We start from the raw sequence: 19,728 nt of genomic DNA, 5'->3' as shown, positions 1-19,728 counted from the left end.
GCTGCAGCCCCGAGGGGACGGGATGGGCAGAGCATCTCCCCAAAACGGGTCCAGCCCCCGGCAGAGCAGCGGGATGCGCGACGCGAGAGCGCCGGGGTGACGGCAACGCGTTGCCCAACGCCGGGGCTTCCCGGGCCGGCCGCGGCGCGCCGCAAGGGATGAAAAACAGGAACTTCAGAGCTGCTTGAGCAACCCATGATCAAATAATTTTAATGGTTTTTTTTTTTTTTTTCAGCAGACTGTAGTTTTCTCAGGAGCTCCACAGTCTCCTCGCTTTGAAGTTGGACAGATACAGTAAACACAACAAATATATGATACAACCCATCACAGCTGGATTAAAAAAAAATACACAAAAAATATAATACATAAAAAAATGGATTTTTTAACATTGTGGACTGACACAGCTCTAAAAATGGTGATCGTAACCCTGGTAAGCTTTACAAAGTCTTTAAAAAAATAAAACAGTACTTCATGTGAAATTCATAAATACACCGGAGGAGAACGGAGGGGCTGGGGGGGGGCTGAGAAAGGGGCTCCGGGAGCCGGGCGAAAGCCCGTCCGTGCACGGGGGCCTCGGCCGGGGCCGCGCGGGATGGAGGGAGGCGCAAACCAGTCCAGTTAAAGAGGAGTTTGGCTCCGCGGGGGCAGCGGCGAGGCCGGCGGGAGGACGGGGCTGCTTGAGCTTGGATTCCCAGAGTTTTAGACCAGCGAGTGAAACGAAAGAACGAAAGAAAGAAAAAAAAAAAACCCAACAACAAACGAACATGCTACATAAGAGAAGGCAGCGGGCGCCGCCGGCTCCGCGATGCTGCGGAGGCTGCGCCAGTTCCTGAGCTACGGGGCCGCGGGGGGAGATGCTAAAGGGGCTCGCTGCAAAAGTGCTCTGCAGCAGGCTGCCCGATAGCACCGAGCCTATAGCCACACACACACATATACATATATATATATATATAAAAACCACTGCCTATATCCACCATGGGCTCCAGCACCCCTAGAAATGCTCCCCGCCACCCTCAGCACTTGGCTCTGCACCTCCACCACCGTCGCTCCCCTCCGGCAAGAGCCCGGCCGGAGAAACCCCCATGAACCGAGAGGTCCAGCTCTGGCCCCCGCGGCCCCGTGCCCCCCCCGTGCTGCCCCCCTCTGCCCCAAAGCGCCGCCGCTCTCTGCCTCCGCGTCCCCTCCCGCATCCCGCTCGCGGGGATGCTCTGCCCAGGACCTGCCCTCGCTGTGCCCCGCTCTGCACCGCCCGGCCCCCCGGGCCCCGACACCTCCTCCCCACACGAGCCCCTCTCCCGGGCGCGCTGCTGCAGGGAAAAACTTAAACCAGGAAAATTGTCAATACAGAAAAAGCCGAAAAAGGGAGAAGGGGGAGAAAAAGACGGAAAATTTACAGACGCAAATTAAAACAGGCAAATCCACCACTGCAGCTCTTTCCTCCTTCCACCTCGACAAGCTGTGACGGGGGTACGTCAGGCTCTGACCCCCCCGCGCTTCCTCCCCAAAAGCACGTGCACGCAGCCGGCTACCAGCCGTGACCACCCGAAACACGCTCCCTAAATCCCAACGCTTCCCCTGCACAAGCCACCTCCTCCGTCCCCGCGTCCTCCCTCCGCGGGCGGCCGCTTCCTGCCTCTCTCGGGATTCGAACCGGCGAACTCGGCTCTTCCACCTTCCCCGGTCGCCGGCACAAGGGGAGCAGGTCCCTGATCCCGCAGAGGCGCAGGAAAGGGTCACTGTCCCATTGCAAACGTGTTTTTTTTTCCAAAAAGTACTAAATAGCACTTAAATTTTTAAAAATGGGGGAAAATGAGCCTTAAAAAAAATATACAGTTTGCACGTATCAATGCCCCCCGCCATCGACTTTTCTCTTTTTCTCTCTTTTTTCCGAGTCCCTCCGCCCGGCCGCGCTCCTGCCGCTCCCCTCGGGCCCCGGCGGCCGGCCCAAGGCAGGGCTCATCCTCATCCTCCGCCCCGGCAGCCCGCGCTCGGCGCCGGGGACCGGTCCTTCCCCTTCCAGCGCCGGGCACGGTCCTCCTCTCTCCGTACAGTTCCTTTGCCGTTCTTCTTTTTTTTTTTTTATTTATTTAAAAAAAAAGAAACTGTTCCTAAGTAGAAAACATCTGTGATCGCAAGTCAGTCTTTTTTGGCTATTTGTTTGTCTTCCTCCTCCTCCTCCTCCTCCTCCTCTCTCCAAAGGGTTTCTCACGAGGCAACGCGTGCGGGCGGCTGGTCTGCCCGGCCCCCTCCCTCCCCTGCGCCCCCCGCCTGGCCCAGGGGGCCCCTAGTCCTTGACCAACTTGTACACGTGGTGCTGGGCGCCGTGCTCGCTGGTGGAGACCTCGAAGACGAAGGCTATGCAGAGCAAGGTTTCCTGGGTATCCCTGTTCGTTACAACCTGCGAGAGAGGCCAGAGCCGGGTTAGCGGGGGGCGACGCCGACGGGCGGCGGGCGTTAGCTGGGGGGGCCGCATCGCCCCGGGTGCAGCCGCTCCATCTGCACCAAGGAGAAAGGAGAGGAGGTACCTGCAGGATGGTGAAATTCTCCAGGACGCTGTTCATCATGTACTTCTCCGGGAGGTGCTTGAGTTTGTGGATGAAGTTGATCATGTACTCGCACATGGGAGACCGATGGATCCGGTAGACGAACCGGCCGTTCTCCAGCCGCGCGTACTCTGTCTGCGAGGGACAGCGAGGTGGTGAGGCAGCCGCCCCGGGAGCGGGCGACGGCTAAGGGCAGCGCGGCACCGGCAGAGCACGCCTGACGCGCTCCGCCGGGATGGCCCTGGCGTGGAAACACTGCAGGAGACAGGCTCACACGTGTGGGAGCCAACTAGGACATCTTGGAGACACCCTCTCCGCTCCACTCAGGGAGATGACATGGCCCACAGAAGAAATCACAGAATGGTTGAGGTTGGAAGGGACCTCTGGAGATCATCTAGTCCAACCCTCCTACTCAAGCAGGGTCACCTAGGGCACGTTGCCCAGGACCCTGGGCACTAACTCACAGCCACGTAACGCAGTGGCTCATGTGCAGGCCTGGGCATGGCACCCAGCTGTCCTACACCTCCATTCTGGGCCTTTAGCCTTCCCACGCTGCCCTGGGACCCACGGGAGACCCAATTCCCACCTTTCCATGATGCTCGGGGGGGAAGGACTCACCTCCACTTTCTCCACCACCTGCTTCCCGAAGGAGCACACCTTGGTGGAGACCGTGATGGTCATATTCTCTGCACTGCTGTACTGGCTGCTGACGCCGTAGAAAGTCCCCGGCCCGTCCTGGATAGTGCTGTTCAGATCCGCCTGGCGTGCCCGAAAGGATGGAGAAAGAGCCCGTTACAAGCGAGTGCACCAAGCTCCTACCGGGGACGCGCGCGGGGTGCCCCAGCCTGCAACGAGCCGCGTCCCGGGGGAAGGCACGGCTGCTTGACACCCCCGGCTCGAGGAAGAGCCCTGGTGCCCCGGACGGGGACCTTACCCAGAACTTGACGAGGAAGAAGGAGTTCTGGGGCCCTCGCTCGTAGAGCTCCTTGAGGCCACCTTTCTTCTCGGGGAACTTGTCATAGATCTGGCGGATGTCTACGGCCTCCAGCAGAGGATCGCTGTACGACGGGTTCGTCTGGCCGATGTGCACAAAGAGGTGTTTGCTATACTGTAAGGGGTGGGGGGAAGAGATGGGTCAGCCGCGCGTGAGAGCAAGGCCACCGTGCTGGAGGAGCACAGTGACCCAACGTGTCCTCCAGCATCTCTCCAGCCTTGCCGTCACCCCGCAGCTCCTACGGGCGCTTTCGCTTTTGGATGCTCAGCGCTACCAAGCGCAGGGATGGGGACCTGCCGGACTTTGCCCCGTCTCCCAGCCCAGACGAGCTCCCTGCAGGCAGCAGAGCGGGGCTGGGGACCACGAGGGGACTCTCACCGTTTCGGCGTCCCGCGGCACCTCCATGAACGCGGAGTACTCGAGGAGCCGGAGCTTGGCGGAGGCGATGGTGCGGTCCTGCCAGACGGGCACGGCCGAGGCGGCTGGTGGGAGCGGAGCCAAGGGCTCGTAACCTGGGGGAGCAGCAGCCGTGAGCCGGGCCCAGAGCAAAGCTCGGCTTCTCCTCATTTCCCACCCCACGCTCCCGCGTCCCCCAGGACAGCTGCTTTCCCACGGGCGCTTGTTTCATAGCCAAAACACGGCACGTGCTGGCCCTGCTCCTCGGCAGACAGGCCGAGTCGGGACAGTCCCTGCTGGGAGAAGTGGTCCAGCTCCCGAAGCAGAGCTAAGCGGGGCTCCTGTCCGGTTTAAGCACAGCCTTTTATCCCGGCCGGGGTGGGCAGGGGACCCGGCAGGGAGGGCAGCACGGGGAAGAGGGAAGGAAGCCACCCCGGGGCGGCCCCAGCACCGTTTTGGGGCGCGGGGGGGACGGCACTTACTGGCGAGCGACGGAGGCATGGGCGGCTGGATGGGGTAAGCTGGCTGTGCAAACGGTTTAATGCTGAAAAAGAGAGTGCGGCGTCAGGCGAGGAGCCTCCAGCCCTGCGCGAGGGCGAGGAGCTGCCGGGGGCGGGCAGCCCGGGCTTCGGGGGGGGCTCGGTACTCACTCCTGAGAGGGTCCAGGCTGTCCGGGGATCGGCCCGCTCCAAAACTGCGGGAAACAGCACAGGGAAGAGTCAGGAGCGTGCAGCGTGCCCCGGCGCAAGGGCCCTGGCCCCAGCCCTTCCTCCCGCCCGCCTCTTCCTCCGGGAAAGGCAGCTGTCCCGGTGCCACCTCCACGGCCCCGGAGCTGGCGGACCCCCCCGGCCTCTCCGTCCCCCCCCCCGCGGCGGCGAGCCCTCACCCTGGGGGCAGCAGAGAAGACAGCCTGAGGAAGAGGAGGAGGGGGACTGAGCTTGTTCTGCAGGACGCTGGCCGAGACGATCTGCGCGGAGGACATGGAAGCCATGCTCTGCAGCGCCTTGTCCTTCGAGACCTGGTCCTACGGGGGGGAAAGCGGGAGAGGAGAGACACGGAGGTTACGCAGGGAGCCGGACGGACTGACGGACACCCCCGACACCCCCCTCATCCGAGCGCTCCCAGCGGCTTCTGCAACGCGCGGACCCGGCGGTGCAGCCCAGCAAAGGGGCCGGGGCGCCGAGGGGACCCAACCCCCCCCGTATTGACCCTTCGATCTTGCCGGGCACGAGCTGCCCGGCGCCGGGGGGCAAATAAGGGAGCCGCAAACACGAAGCCAACTTACCAAGTTCATGGCCTGTATGCAAAAGAGAGGAAAGGAAATGGTTAGAGCATCGCGGGAGCCGCGGCGTCCACAACCCCCCCCACCACGCATGGAGCCCAGTTTGGGGAACGAAGCCCCTCTCTCCCTGCTAAGGAAGCGGCCCCGGCTCCTCGAGGGGGTCGCCGGGCTCGGGCGAACACGCAGAGCAACCCGAGCCGCTCCACTGCCTTATTCATGGCCTTGAAGACCTTTCCTCAAAAATTTCCAACAGGGAGGTGGAAAGAAGGGGTGGAAGGGGCTGCTGCTGTGCCGGGAGCCGGGGAAGGGGCCGTGCATCCCCGCGGCACGGGAATACTTGCACAAACTCCCCTATCGGCACCCGAAGGCAGTGCCGGGGCACAGACCCTCTCCTAAGCTGCCTGTGCATTTCTACGAGATGGGACTCCAAAACAGGGTGTTTTTTCCTTTCTTTTTGCTTTTGCCGTGGAGCTAAGCTCACCGGGGCCATCGGGCACCGAGGTCTCGCCCGGGGCGGGGGCGCTCCCCCAGCCGCCCCGTGCACCCTGCATGCCCACACCTGCCCCCCACCCCCTGCTCTCCCTCTGGAGAGCCTCAGGGATCAATGGGGTAATTGCTCCGCGCCCGCGGCGCAGCAGGACTCTGCATTTTACAGATCAATAGCATTTGCTGGCAGGGCGGGGAGTATCGGGGCTCTGCAAGCAGGCACACGCCGGGAGGACGAGCAGCTCAGCGGCACGTGACTGTGTCTCAAAAAATTAAGGAAACGCTCCAGCAAGGGAGTTTCAGTCGCACAGGGCAAGTGGTGCCGTGCTGGATGGGAGCACAGCGCTCTCTGCTCCAGATTTGCCCCCCAAAACAGCTGGGAAATGACACTTTACGTCCAGGGATGCCCTGGGCTGGGATCAGCGCCAGAAGAGCCACCGCTGGCCTCGGTCCCCCTCCACCTGCCCCTTTCGGGGCTCCTCGCTGGCTTTGGCTTCCCCGAGACCCTGCAAGCCGCATCCCTTAGGGGGGCCCGGTGCGGAAAGGCCTTCCCGGGCCGCTCCTGGCCCGCCTGCCCCTCATCCGGGTCTGAGCAGTTTGTGGACCTACAAACCCAGAGGAGCCTCCCGAAACCATTTCGGGTGCCCTCTCCTGGCTCCTCGCCGCAAATCAGCCCGGGCGCAGGAGCGGCCCCCGGGGCCCCCATCCCGGTGCACCGGCACCGCCAAGCCTCCGGGACCGACCAGGCCTTGCCAAAAAAGCGCTGGGAGAGGCGACTTTGCGGCCATCGCGAATGGAGGGGGCTAAAAAGCTTTTAGGGCTCCCGGAGCCTCTGCCAGGCGCAGGGAAGCAGGTCCTGTCCGGAGCAGCCTGGGAGATGCTCCCGGTTAACGGTGCTGGGCCGAGGCGGGAGCACCGGGGCCGCCAGCCCGGTCCGACCCGGCACACGGGTTGCGGAGGGTTCGGTCCCTCGGCGGCGTCTCCGAACCTGCCCGTGCCCTCCCGCTGCCCCCCCCCCCCCAAACAAAACCGGGAACGGTGGGAAGCGGCTACGGAAAGGTTAGTCCATCTCCAGTTAAAAGAGGGAAGGACAGAAAGAGAAGCAACCAGAGAAGAGAGGACGATCCAGTTTTTCCTCGCTCGGCTCCCTTGGCCCCTGGAACTGCGGCCTGTCCCCGGATGGCACCAGGCATCCGGGCATCCCACCCGGCCGCCGCCACGTCCGAGCATCTCTCCCGGGAGCCACTGCTTGTGCCGCCGGCGCCGGGGCTCTCGGCCAGCCTGGCTTTGGCAGGGCCATGCCGGCGCCTCGGTCCTCCCCGCTCGGGGCTGGACCTCTGCTCGCTCCGCGGCCGGTCCTCCCTGGGGAAACCCCGGCAGCCCGGAGCAGCGGGGGTCCCGCGTACGGCACGCGAGTGGCGGCGGGGAGGGCTTAACCCCCCCGTTGCAATAGGGCTGAGCCCCCATCCAGGCAAACGGAGGGTGTCCCCACGCCGAGGACGCGGGGGATGCCACAGGCAGGGAGCCGCCAGCTCCGGCAGCGTCCGCAGCGGACGAGCATCCCGCCGCCGCATCCCGCCGCCTGTCCCTCCGGGCGCCCCGGTCCCTCCCCGCCAAGGCGCCGCTTGCAAACATCTGGTTCCAGGAGCCACGGGAGCGGGGAGAAAAGACATAAAAAGGCGAGAAAGCGGCACACGGCAGAGCTGAGGGCGTTAGTGGTCAGCGCGGGGCGAGCGGCGAGGAAGCTGGGGACGCGCGTACCTTCAGCTTGGACTGAATCTCGCGAGATTTCCGCCGGGCTAGAACCTGCAAGTGGCTAGAGACCTGCAGAGAGAAGAGCAGAAGGAGAGGGAGAACAGCAGAGCCGTCAACCAGAGGAAGAGAGCGGAAGGAGAGGGGCTGCCCATGCTCATCGAAACACCGCCACGGACCCATGGGCAGGGGCTCCAACGTACCTTGATGCCAACCTGGTACTCCCGCACCTTCTTCCGAGCTAGAACCTGTATGTGGCTGGACACCTAGAGCCCGCCAAGCCGTTCGGAAAGGAAAACACAGAGAGAATGAAGACATGTTCCTGCGGCGCCCCGAGAGCGCGCCGGGGCCGAGACGCGCGGCGCGGGGGGCCGGCGGGGCCGGCCGATGCTCCTGGAGACGCCGACGGTGCTGCAGCCGGGGGCCGGCGGAGCTAGAGGGAGAGAAAGGGGGACCTGCCGCCCCGATCCGGGCGAAGCCTTTGCAAGATTACGAGGTGGGAAAGGCAAGCGGAGATTTTCCTCTCCGGGCTCCGCAAAGCACAGGGTCCGTATACAAAGTGGCCGATTTCCAGACAGCCGAGAAACCCCCGGCGCCGTCCCGTGGGACCCTGCGCCCGCCGGGATGTGGCACCTTTCCCGCGAGCGCCCGCGCAGGGACAGCCAAGTCCCTCCGCGTCCTTCGAGCATCGCTTCCGCCAGCACTGGCCGAGCTTCACTGGGGCCAGGTGAAGCTTTTCGGCAGAAATAAAGCCCTGCTCAGTGCCAGCCCGGTGCAACGACTGCGGCCAGCCCGGGCTGAGCCCGTCTCAGCCTCTCCGAAATGCCGCCTCGGTCCCTCTCTCTGCAACACCAGTCCTGGAAGGATTTTCTCCTCCCTGTGCCCGGAGGGATGAGGGTACCCCAATCCCAGGGGTTCGAGGAAGCTGGGAACGCCCTGCCGCCCTGAAGCCCTGCCGTGGGGAGGGCGAGCAACATGCAGCAGCCCGGCAACATCCTTCTGGGAAAGGCCTGGGTCTGCCGGACACGCAGCCCAGCTCCGGCCGGCCGGGCACTGCTCCCAGGCTAGGGACAACGCGGCGAGGAGGGAAGAGCCACCGGCCGTGTTATGAACGGGCTGCGGGGAATTGCTCCTGGTCTCCGGCACAAGGACACAGTGAGGGTGTGCAGCCGGGATGGATGCGACCCCGATCCCGCCGGATAACAGCGGGAACTGCCACCGGGCGCTCCCCGCACTGCCGGCATCCCTGCCGCGCGCCCTCCATCCCGGGCTCCGGATTTACTCGGGGGGCTCCCCATGGCCTGCCCTCCGGGGGCGGCTCGGTTTCGGCCCAGGGATTTTGGGAGCGCCTCGCCCACGGCGTGCGGGGCACAAAGCCGCTCTCCCCATGCCGGTGAGGAGCAGAGGTGGGAAAGGTCTCTGGATGCAGACGGAGAAGCAAAGAGCGATGCGCACGCGCGCACACTGCTTCAATGGAGACGTCGAGCACCAGAGCTGGACATCCAGCTCCGTTATAAAGAGAAAAACCCCCCCAGGGCTCAGGCCGAGGACAAAACCGCTTAAGCGCGGGCCTGGACACCCGCGCAGGGAGCTTGGTGAAACACGGGCTGCCCGAGCTACGGCTGCTCCGCGAGCCGAGGCCTCCAAGCGCGAAGGGACGATGCTCGGGCCCCGCTGCCGGTCCGGCAGCAGAGCATCCTTCGTGCGGGCCCCGCGCCTGCGGCAGAGCCCTCCGACCCCGGCAGGATCGCAGGCGTTCCCGGACGGGAAAACACCAGTTTGAAGGTAATTACGGCAGAGCGAACCCGCTCCCGGGGTAAGATCCTCGCGCGGAGCGGGTGCGGATGAAGGACGGAGGAGGAGCGGTCCTCGCCGGCAGCCCTTGCCGCGGTGACGCTGGCCAGAAACACGCTGCCCACCACGCCGCCACCTTACCTGCTACCCCCTCCCGAAAACCGGCCCCGGGCCGGGCCCCCCGCAGCCGATTCCCCCCCTCCCCGGTGGAGACGAAAGGCAGAGCGAGCCTTACCTGCTTTCTCGTCCGCGTCTTCCCCGTGCGCAGCTTGATGTACCTGGCGATCAGTTCATTGCGACCTGGGCGAGAGCGAAGCCGCCGTCAGGGCCACGCAGCGGGGCCCCCCCGTGCCCCCGGGGGCTCGCTCCAGCCCACCCTAACCAAGCCAGGCCCTAATGAAGCCAGGCCTAACAAAGCCGGCTCTGCCGGGAGATGGCGCTGCCTTGACGGCTGTCCGGCCCGAGGGGACAAAACGCGGTGGACGGAGGGGACGAGGCGGTGGCAGCAGGTCCCACCTGGCAGCTGCCACCCCCCGGGGTGCTGCTGGCACTGGGGGCAATAACAGGGTGCTGCAAGGGGGGCACGCAGGGGCTGGGGGTGTCCCCAAACGCCGTGACCCCCCAAATGCCACCCCAGCCAGGACGGACGCTTGCAACGGGGAAAAATCAACCCGCTGCCTGCAGCGGTTCCCACGGGGTCTGGGCGGGGGTCTGGGTCCCCCCAGCAGCCCCCCGCTAGCGTTTGCAGCCGCGCTGGCCTTTCCACCAGTATTTCCTAATGTCCTGGGCCCTAATTCGAAGCAGAAGTGCTTTTGCACCACATTTTACGGGCCAGCTGTGGCCAATCTACGTTCAAACGTCAGAGCAGCTGGGAGCTTTCTTCTCCCGGCCGCGGGCCCCGTCCCCCCGCCGCCGCGCCCCCCGCGCACGGGGGCGGCCAGGCACGCCAGATTTATTTTAATGGACCAGATGGTCGTGGTTGGAACTTGTCGAAATGCCCTTGGAGCGGGTTTCGGCTTTAAAAAGAAAAAAAAAAATCTTAAAAAATAACCCCCACCCTGGCCGGCCCCCACCCGGCCCCCGGAGCAACTGGGCGCTCCGGGCTGGGGCGGGGGACGTGGCGGATGGGTCCCCCCCGCCTTGCGGTCCCGCTCGCGGCGCGGGAACGGACAGGGCCAGGTGCCACCGGGGCTGCCGGGGCCCCGGGCTCCCCGTGCCGGCCCCCCTCGCGGCCCCCCGGGACCCCCAGGCGGCCCCGCTAGCCCCTCCGGGCCGCCCCCGCGGTGCAAAGGGCTCGCGGCCACCACCGTGGCGGCGGGTACCGCACGGCAGCGCCTGCTCCCGGCAAACCCAGCGCCTATTCCCGCGGCCGCACCGGAGCGGCCTCGGAGGGATGCCCCGGCTACGGGCAGGGGTCTCGCGGGCGGCCGGGATGCGCGGGGGGCTGCCCCGCGCCCCCGCGTCCCCCCCGCGTCCCGGTGATTCACCGGGAGCCGTGCCACCGCCTCGGCGAGGGCACGGCCTCCTCCAAATTACCGCATTCCCCAAATTCCTCTCCCCTGACACCACCGCGTGAACCAGTCGGACGGGCCCCGTTAAAAATAACCCGGGGGACGAGCCGGCGGCCGGCGAGCGGCACCGGGGCGTCCCGGCGGCCACCTGCTCCCAGGGCACCCGGGCACGCGCCCGCCGTCCCCTGCCCCGCTCGGGGGGCTGCCACCACCCTGGCACCCGTCCCCGAGCCTGGCACCGGGTGAAAGCGAATTTTGCAGCCGGCGCCCCGCGTTTGCATGGGCAGCTCGAGCACGGGGCGGTTTTTTTCCCGCGGGATGCCGGGGCGGGTTTTTCTTTTCCCGTGGGATGCCGGGGCGGGTTTTTTCCCGCGGGATGCTGGGGTGGGATTTTTCCCGCGGGATGCTGGGGTGTTTCTTTCCTCGCGGGATGCCTGCATTGGCACAAGGGCATCGTGCCGCGGGGCACCCCCAGCCCCCAAAAAACCCCCCAGCGATACCCAGGCCCGGCCAGCACTTTGCAAAAAATCGCTGTGGCGCGGCTCGTTTTGGAGGCTGCTCCCCCGCAGCGAGGCGCCGCGGCCCCGTGCGCGCCGGGGGTCCCGGGCCGCCCCGCAGCCCGCCGGAGCGGCGTTGGTTCGGGCGCCGCGGAGGGCTGCCGGGAGATGAAAGGCGACGGGGGCCGCTGTCTCTTTAAGCGGCTGCCAGATGTCTCCGAAAGGCTGGAAAAACCGGTCTGCGCGCCGGGGTGTGCTGAGCGGAGGCCAGGCTCCCAGCGGCACTTCAGCTATTCCTGGAGAAATCCGAAAAATGCGCCCGCTTGGGAAGCCCTGCGCTTCCCTCGGCCGCCAGCCCCGGCCGGGGGGGCCCCGCGGCTCCCGGGGGCATCGCTCCCGCGGGCAGCCCACCGCAACCCCCCCCGCGGGGGCACCGCCGATGCCGGGGACGGCTCCCGGCCCCCCTCGGCCAGCCTTCGGCCTCCGCGGGCGCCTCCAAGGGCACCGGCACAGGGATGCAATGGGACGGATGGCTCCCGCCGCCCCGGTGCCCCTCCCGGCACCCCCGGTGTTGCCCGTCCGGTGTTTCCAGCAGCACCCGCGTGCCGAGCCCAAAGTCACCGCGCGGCTGAGCCATCCGCCCCGTGCATCGCCCCAGTGCGGCCCAGCAGGGAAAGGAGCCCGGCCCGGCCTCCTCCCTGCTGCAACCAGCCAGGAAAACCACGGGATTTGGGGAAAACCAAGGGGTTTGGGGAAAACCGACTGCGAGAAACCAGGCTGAGCCCTTGCAAACTCATTCCACGCGGCCAGGCAGCAGCCAGCCCCGGGCTGCTCCGCGGGGCAGGGCAGCGCTCGCAAAGCTGCCAACGCCTCCGAAGTCCCTGCCGGGATTTGCCGGCCATGCGGGGAATGGCGAAGGGGAGCCAAGCTGCAGTTTGGGAACGGGAGCGGGAGCGGGGACGGGCCGGAGGAGCCCGGCGAGCAGAAGGAAGTGTTTTGTTTATGAGCGGCGCGCGGGGCCAGGCGCAGCCGCCTTCACGCCCAAGCCCGGGCGCCGGGGCCCCGCTCCGCTCCCTGCTCCCTGCCTGACGGCTCCACCAAACCAGTCGGTCCGGCAGGGCCGAGAGACGGAGGGAGGGAAGGAGGGAGGGAGCGGCGGAGGGAGGGAGGCGACGGCACCGCCGGGGTCCGGCCGCCGTCCCGCTTTGCAACGCCGCAGGGGCATCGCTCCGGCTCGGAGGCGCCCCGGCCGCCCGGGAACGCCGTGCCGCTCGCCCGGCCGTCCCGTCCTCCGCGAGGATGCTGTCGCCGGGAGCAAAAACCAGGCAATTCCCGCGGCCCGGTGCCCCCCGCCGCCACTCACCGTACATCTTGCCCTCATCGGAGAGGATGATTTTCCGCCGGCCGCAGGGCGGGTAGATGGCCAGCGCCTCCTGGAAGCTCTGCTCGATGTCCGGGCTCCACACGCCCTCGGCGTCGTTGTCCAGACTCTTGTCCATGCCGTCCTGGCCATCTTCCCGCCCCTCCCCGGGGCTGCCGCTGGCGTTCCAGCTGTTGGACGCTATGGTGCTGGCTGCCCTGGGCTCCGAGCCCGAGCCCCGACCGACACGCGACGACCTGCCGGCAGAGGGGGGGGGGCACCCGTCAGACCCGGCACCGTGCGCGGTGCACCCGCGGCTCCGGCACCCCGCTCGCACCCAGGAGCTGTGTCCACCCGGGAGAGGCCCACGCGCCTGCCGTGGGCACCGAGCCGGGCTTTTCTGCCCCAAAACGGGCCGGGCCAAGCCTCCGAGTGACCTGCCATCCAGGGCTGACACATCCCGAGGAAAACGGGGGCAGGAAACAGCCCAGCCCAGGTTTGGGTAGGATAGAACCAGGTTTGGGTAGGATACACACAGCCCAGCCCAGGTTTGGGTAGGATACAGCCAGGTTTGGGTAGGGTACAGCCAGATTTGGGTAGGATACACATAGCCCAGCCCAGGTTTGGGTAAGATTCAGCCAGGTTTGGGTAGAATAGAGTCAGGTTTGGGTAGGATAGAGTCAGGTTTGGGTAGGGTACACACAGCCCAGCCCAGATTTGGGTAAGACAAAGCCAGGTTTGGGTAGGGTACACACAGCCCAGCCCAGGTTTGGGTAGGATACAGCCAGGTTTGGGTAGGATACCGCCAGGTTTGGGTAGGGTACACACAGCCCAGCCCAGATTTGGGTAGGGTACAGCCAGGTTTGGGTAGGGTACACACAGCCCAGCCCAGATTTGGGTAGGATACAGCCAGATTTGGGTAGGGTACAGCCAGGTTTGGGTAGAGTACACACAGCCCAGCCCAGGTTTGGGTAGGATACAGCCAGGTTTGGGTAGGGTACAGCCAAATTTGGGTAGGATAAACACAGCCCAGCCCAGGTTTGGGTAGGATACAGCCAGGTTTGGGTAGGGTACAGCCAGGTTTGGGTAGGGTACACACAGCCCAGCCCAGATCGCCGCGGGGCACCGGCGGGCGGCAGCGACCAGGGCTCGAAGGCCCCAACGCAGAGACCTCGGCGGCTCCCGCCCCGCTCCCTGCCCGGGAACCAGGTGCCCGCCGGCCGCCCCGGCACCTCCGGCCGCCGCTGCGACGCCCCCGGGGCCGCCCCCGCCGCCCCCCCGGGCCCGGGGCAGCGTTTTGCAACACGTTTGGCGGCAGCTGCCGGCGGCGGGGAGCGGAGAGGTGCCTGCCGCGGCCGGGGCGCTTCCCGGGCGGGCTGGGAGCGTACAAAGGTCTCCGGCGCAGACATCTCCTTTTAAAGGAACTGCAGCAGCCCGCTGGCTCGAGCGCCGCGAGGCCTGCCGCTTTTTTTTTTTTTTTTTTTTTTAAAAGAAACTTTCCCCCCCCCTCCTCCTCCTCCTCCTCCTCCTCCTCCTCCTCCTGCTCCTGCTCCGTCTCCCGGCCGTGATGTCAGCCCGCCGGCCCCCCTTCCCGGCTCCCCCCTCTCGCAGAGCCGCCGTGGCCAAATAAGGAGAACTGGATCGCCGGAGCCAGCCGGCGGGGCGGGATGGCGGGGACGGCCGGCCGCGCGGCCCCCCCGAGCCCCCCGAGCGGGGCGTCCGGGGCCCCTTCCCCGGGCAGGACGGGAGGCCGCGGTGCCGGGGGGCCGTGCCACCCCCTCGCTCCCGGCCGCGGCACGGGGCAGCGCGGCGAGGCGGCGGCACGGCAGGGCCAAGGTGTGAGGCCGAAACTCCTCCTTCCCCAAACCTGCTTCTCGCCAGGCCCCGGCGTTGCGTTTCCTGCAGGCAGGGCCGGCGCCGGGCCCCGCTTGACGTAGGCCGCTCCACCCAGGCCTTGCAAAACAGCCCCGACCCCGGCAATTAGGGAACCGGCCGGGCCGGACCGGCTTCGGAGGTATCGGCCTGCCCGACCCGAGCGGGGCGGAGAGGCGACCGGCCTCCCCAAAACACGTCGACGCCGCCCTGCCGCCGGCCGGGCCGAAGCCCCCGGGCCGAGCGCCCAAAACCCCGGCGGCCTCGGGGTGCGCGGCGCGGAGGATGCTCCGGGGCGGCGGTACCGGGGCGGGGGGGAGGCGCGAGCCGGCTGCCCGCCGCCCCCGCCGTGGGCGGCCGAGGCGGCCTCCTTCCCCCGCCCGGACCCCGTGGCGAAAGGATAAAAGTTCAGCGACAAGCCCGGGCAGGACGGGCGCAGCGCGGCGCCGAGCCGCTCGCCCGCGCCGCCACCAAAGCGCCGCCCCGCCGTGCGGGGCCACGGCCTCATCCTGCCCCGCCGCGGCGCCCGGACCCCCTGCCAGGCCCGGCAACCCCGTGCCCCCACCTCCGCAGCCGGCCCGGCCTCCCCGCGCTGGTGCCGAGCGCCTCGGCGCTGCTCCCTTGCAGATCCCCAGGGATCGGTGCCCGGGAAGCTGCCCGCGGCCCCGGCATCGCCCAGGAAAGGGGATGCTCGGGAAGGGGCGCCCGGCCCCCATGGGTGCAGCGGCCGACGGGCATTTATAGCACCCAGGGAGGCGGGTGGCACCTCGCCGGGGTGTCGAGCCCACGCAGCATCCCGTGGCGCTTTCTGCAATAAGTCAAGCGCCGGGGGGGCGACGTGCTTTTTGCAGCCCCCCACCGTCACCCCGATGCCGGGAGGGAGGCGGGCAGCAGCGCGAGCGCTCCGGTTGCACCCGAGCGGGAAGGTGTTCCCAGCTCCGGAGCGCTGCTCGGCCGCCCCGGCTCCCTCCCGTCCCGGGCTCACGCGGCCCCGGCGCCTCCCGTCCCGGCGGCTCCCCGCGAGACGGCCTGACTAATTTCCTTTCCTCTATCGCTTCCTGTCCCTTCCGGCTTGGCGCGGCGCTCAGGAAGCAATCGGAGCGGGGAAACCGCAGGAGGCCACGTGGCAGCAGCCCACCGGGGTCCGCGGCGCTGCCAGGGGAGCGGGGCGCCCGCCAGCCCCCGGCGTCCCCGGCAGCACTGGTCCTCGCCCGCGGGATGCTCGGGGCCGGCGCGGGGCTGCTGCCTCCGGCTGGGGCACGATTGGGCCTCGTACGCACGGGGAAAAAAACGGGGGCACGGAGGAGGGAAGGGAGTCGTGCAAATCCCCCCGGCACGGGCGGCGGGTCCCCTCCTGCCCCTCCGTCGCCGGCCGGGCGGGAGACGGGCGCATGGCTAGGGAAGGACCAAGACGCGCCTGCTCCAACCTCCCGCCCGGCCGTCGCAGCGGACAGATGGACGGACGGACACCTTGGACGGACGGACACCTCGCCCCGACTCCGCTCCCTGGCCCAATTCCCTCCCTCCCGCCCTCGCGGCCGGGCCGGGGCGTTGCACCGCGCGGCGCGTAAATAGAAAGCCCTGACAGCCCTAATTGCTCTCCGGGTTATGAAACGAGCCGGCTGCAGGCAGCGGGGCCGGAGCCGCCCGCCGGGCACCCGTGGCACCCGCCGGGCACCCAAGGGGCCGCGCGCCCCAAACCCGGTGCCGCTCCGCGGGGAAGCCGGAGCATCCCGCTTGCCGGGGCTCGGGGCAGAGCTGGCACGCACAGGGGGGCACGCGGCCCCCGTTTCTCCCGGCGGGGAGGAAGAGGAGGAGGAGGAAGGCCTTGGCGCGTTTCGCACCCGCCCCCGGCCGCCTCCGCCCCCGCGAAACCCAACGCTGCGCGGGGAGCAGCTGCGCCCGGGGGCCGAAACCCGGGCGCGGGGACGGACGGACGGACACGGGACGTCGCGGAAGCGGCACGTGGCCTTCATCGCCCCGCGGCCGTCGTCGCCCCGCTGCAAGGGAGCGAGCAGAGGTGCCCGGCTCGGGGCCGCTCCCTCCTCGCCCCGCTTCGGCACGCTGCCGCGGCCGGGGGAGCCGGGCTGCCTGCGCGGGAGCTGGCACGAGCGCGGCGGCCCATCCTCCACTCGCGCCGCTCCGGCTCTCGGAGCTGCGCACATCTTCCGGAGAGAAGTCAGCGGCTATTGGGAACAGCTGGATCTAATTTTACGAGGAGCGAGGAGGAGACAGTCGCGAGGAGACGGCGAGGCCTGGCGCTGCCGGGCGAGGGTCCCCGCGCGGGGCCGAGTCGTGCCGACGGGGAAACCGAGGCACGGGGCGGCGAGGGGCCGGAGCGCGGCCTGGCCGGGAACGCGGGAGGCCTGGCGCGGCGGCGTGCGGGATGGCGTTCCCAAAACGGGGCACGGCCCTGCCGCCGGCGGGTATTTCCCCCACCGGGCTCCCGAAACAGGCCCTGCTCCGGCGCCCGTCCCACGGCAGATCCGGGGTCCCGGCTCCCGGCGCTCCCCCTAAATCCCGGCCGGGGCTGGCGGGCGCGAGCCGTTCCTCCTGCCGCTCGCTTCCTGCTCGGCTCTGCCCAGCTCCTAAAATTAGATCCAGCTCTGCCGTCCCGTCCCCGTCCCCCCCGCCAAGACGCGGGGAGCTCTGCCAACACATGCTCCGGCTTTGTATCGATTCTCCGGGAGGCGAGGGGGAAGGGGATCCTCCGGCCGCCTCCGTCGCTCCCGTCGCGCCCGCGGCCCCGGGCCACCTGCAAGCGAACGTTTCCAGCTCGCGTTCAGGGCCGGAGCCACCGTCGCTGCCGCCGGCGGGGGGATTCACCGGCCAAGCGTCGCTCAGCACCGCCGACCTTCCCGCTCCTCCGGGTCCCGGGACGCCGAGCGGGCGCATCGCCGCGGCTGCCCCGGGAAAGGGCCTTCGGCAGCGCGAGCGAGCCGCGGCACGTTGCTCCCATTTTACAGACGGGTAACACGGAGGCGCCGGGGAAGCGGAGGCAGGCGGCCGCCCCGCCGCGCGCGGCCCGGAGCGTTTCACAAGAGCGCCCGCGGCCGTCCCCGACACCCCCGCGCCGCGGCTGCCGTCCCGGAGAGCGGGCGCCGGGCGGGAAGTGTGGCCCGGCGGCGGGAAAACCCCGGGCACGGCCGGCCCTGCCGCGGCGTCCGAGGTGCTCCGGGCGACGCGGCCATTGGGCAGCGACTCGTTTGCAACCATCTTCGAGGTTTTTGTAAGAAAAAGAGGAAAAAAAAGAGAGGGAAAAGTTGGTTGACTTTTTTGGGGAGCCGCTGTGCTGCCTGCGGTGCATCCGCGCAGGAGGATCCCGGCCCCGGGAGGGCTCGGCAGGTCCGAATCCACCAGGCACTGCCATTCCCGAAGCCGGGAGCGACGGCAGGGAAACCGCTTGGGCAGCCGCTCGGTTTCACACCCGAATCGCAGCCGCTTTCGAAGGGTTATTTTTGTTATTAAAGTCGGGCCGGTGCCAGCGGCGGCGGGAGCGCGGCCCCGGAGCCGGGCCGCCGTCCCCCTTGTCCCGGGGTGCCGCGACGGCACCGTCGGGAAGCGGCGGGCGCGGAGGGGCCCCCGGCCCGGCGAGCGGCGTGAAATCCCTGACTCACGGCGCACACGTCCCGGTAAAGCGATAGGAGGGGAGGAAGGACGCCGGAGCCCAAAAATACCCCGCCGCGCCTGACACCAGGAGATTATCGCTCCGGCCGCGGGGGGACGGCGGCCCGGCCCCGGCTCGCCCCGACGCGCCGTCGCCGGCCGGCTTCTGCCTCGGGCCGAAGGCTTCGCGCGGGGCCGGGGCCGGGCGGCACCGCGAGGGCTGGGCGCGACTTTTCCTTCCGAATCGAGAGGGGAAAAAAAAAAAAAAAAAAAGCAAAGACAAAGCAACAACACAACAACAAACCCAACAAGGAGGGTGCAAAAATAAAATAATAATAATAATACAGATGACGCACCGCTGGAAATTACACCCCTAATTGCCGGCGAGCCAGCGATGCGCCCCGTGACGAGGCGCGAGGCGTTGCGGGGACGGTCGGCGGGCGGGCGGGAGGGGACCCCGGGGCGGGAGGGGACCACCGCGGCCCCCCGCCTTCGCGCTTCGCCCGGCCCGACGGGGCGGTTTACGTAAGGCATCATGTCCGCGCCGTGCCTGCCCCGACGGCGGGCACGCAGGGCGCACAAGGCCTCTTTGTAACCCTGCGGGCCGCCGCCAGCCCCAGAGATCCAAAGTCCCGGGGGGGGGGACACGCACACACGTACAGACACACATATGGATGGATGGATGGATGTATACACGGGGCCGCGGCGGTGGGGAGCGGAGCGGCGAGGCGGCGCCGAGCAGCCCCGGTCGGGCTCGAACCTGGAAGCGCCGGGAGCGCCGGAGGAGGCGGAGCGGGGAGCCCCCCCCCCCCCCCGGTGCGCCCCCCGCCGCGGCGAAGGGCGGCCCCGAGGGGGGGGACGCGGGGGGGGCGCTGCCCCGGCGGGGCCGGCGCTCGGTGGTGGCGGCGGCGGGGAGCAGCCCGGGCTGCCGCGCGGGGCCCCGCCGAGGGCGGCGGCAGGCGGGGAAGGGCCGGGAGCGGCCGGGCCGGGCCGGGCCGGGCCGGGCCGGGCACGTACCTGCTGCGCGCTGCGGAGGCGCGGGGCCGGCGGCGGGGCCGGGAGCGGGGCCGGGGCCGGGCCGGGCCGGGCGGCGGGAGGCGGCAGGAATGCGGGAGCGCGGCTGGCTCCGGAGTCCGCGCACGGAGCCAGGCGCAGCGACGGGAAAGTTTATGCAAGGGAGGAGCAGAAAGTTGGGAGTCAATCAGGAGGCGGCGGGGCCGGGCCGGCGCTGCCCGCCCTCCCCCGGCCCTGCCTCCCGCCGCCGGCCCGGCCCGGCCCGGCCCCGCCGGCCCCCGGCGTTACCCTCCGCCGCCCGGGCGCGGGGAGCCGCGCGGGGTCGGTGCCCGGCGCCGGGAAGGGCGACGCGGTGGCACCGCCGCGGGCTGCCCCGCACGCCGCCTCCCAGCCCGGCCTTGGAGCCCGGCCCGGCTCGGCCCCGGCTCCGGCAGCGCCCTCTAGGAGCCTTCCTCCTCCTCCTCCTCCTCCTCCTCCTCCTCCTCCTCCTCGTCCGGCCCGCAGGCTCCCCCCCGGCCCCCAGCGAACCGCGCTGCCCTGGCGGGACGCAGCCCCGGCCTTGGGGTGGCTCCTGCCCCGTCGCCTGGCCCCAGCCTGCCGGCATCCCCCTCTGCACACCCT

General features: G+C 68.5%; 1 protein-coding gene across 5 annotated transcripts; it reads right to left on the bottom strand.

Annotated features, from left to right (window-relative positions):
- Positions 1-181: 181 nt before the first annotated feature.
- On the bottom strand, positions 182-19,240 carry TEAD3 (TEA domain transcription factor 3). 5 transcript variants are annotated; one of them, XM_064498302.1, is made up of 14 exons: positions 19,111-19,240; positions 12,619-12,872; positions 9,483-9,547; positions 7,657-7,719; positions 7,463-7,525; positions 5,219-5,230; positions 4,820-4,957; positions 4,584-4,627; positions 4,416-4,477; positions 3,916-4,049; positions 3,478-3,651; positions 3,162-3,302; positions 2,526-2,678; positions 182-2,398 (listed from the first exon to the last, which is right to left on the bottom strand). In XM_064498302.1, the coding sequence occupies exons 2-14, from the start codon at positions 12,752-12,754 to the stop codon at positions 2,285-2,287; spliced, it is 1,299 nt and encodes a 432-aa protein (XP_064354372.1). In that variant the 5' UTR covers positions 12,755-12,872; positions 19,111-19,240; the 3' UTR covers positions 182-2,284. The 5 variants fall into 5 exon arrangements, with proteins under 5 accessions (XP_064354372.1, XP_064354373.1, XP_064354374.1 ...); XM_064498303.1 differs by lacking the exon at positions 5,219-5,230; XM_064498304.1 differs by lacking the exon at positions 7,463-7,525.
- Between the last annotated feature and the right edge of the window lie 488 nt (positions 19,241-19,728).

The sequence above is a fragment of the Dromaius novaehollandiae genome, chromosome 27 (assembly GCF_036370855.1).
Source record: "Dromaius novaehollandiae isolate bDroNov1 chromosome 27, bDroNov1.hap1, whole genome shotgun sequence".
Lineage (NCBI taxonomy): Eukaryota > Metazoa > Chordata > Aves > Casuariiformes > Dromaiidae > Dromaius > Dromaius novaehollandiae.
This window is presented reverse-complemented; position numbering and strand designations above follow the sequence as displayed.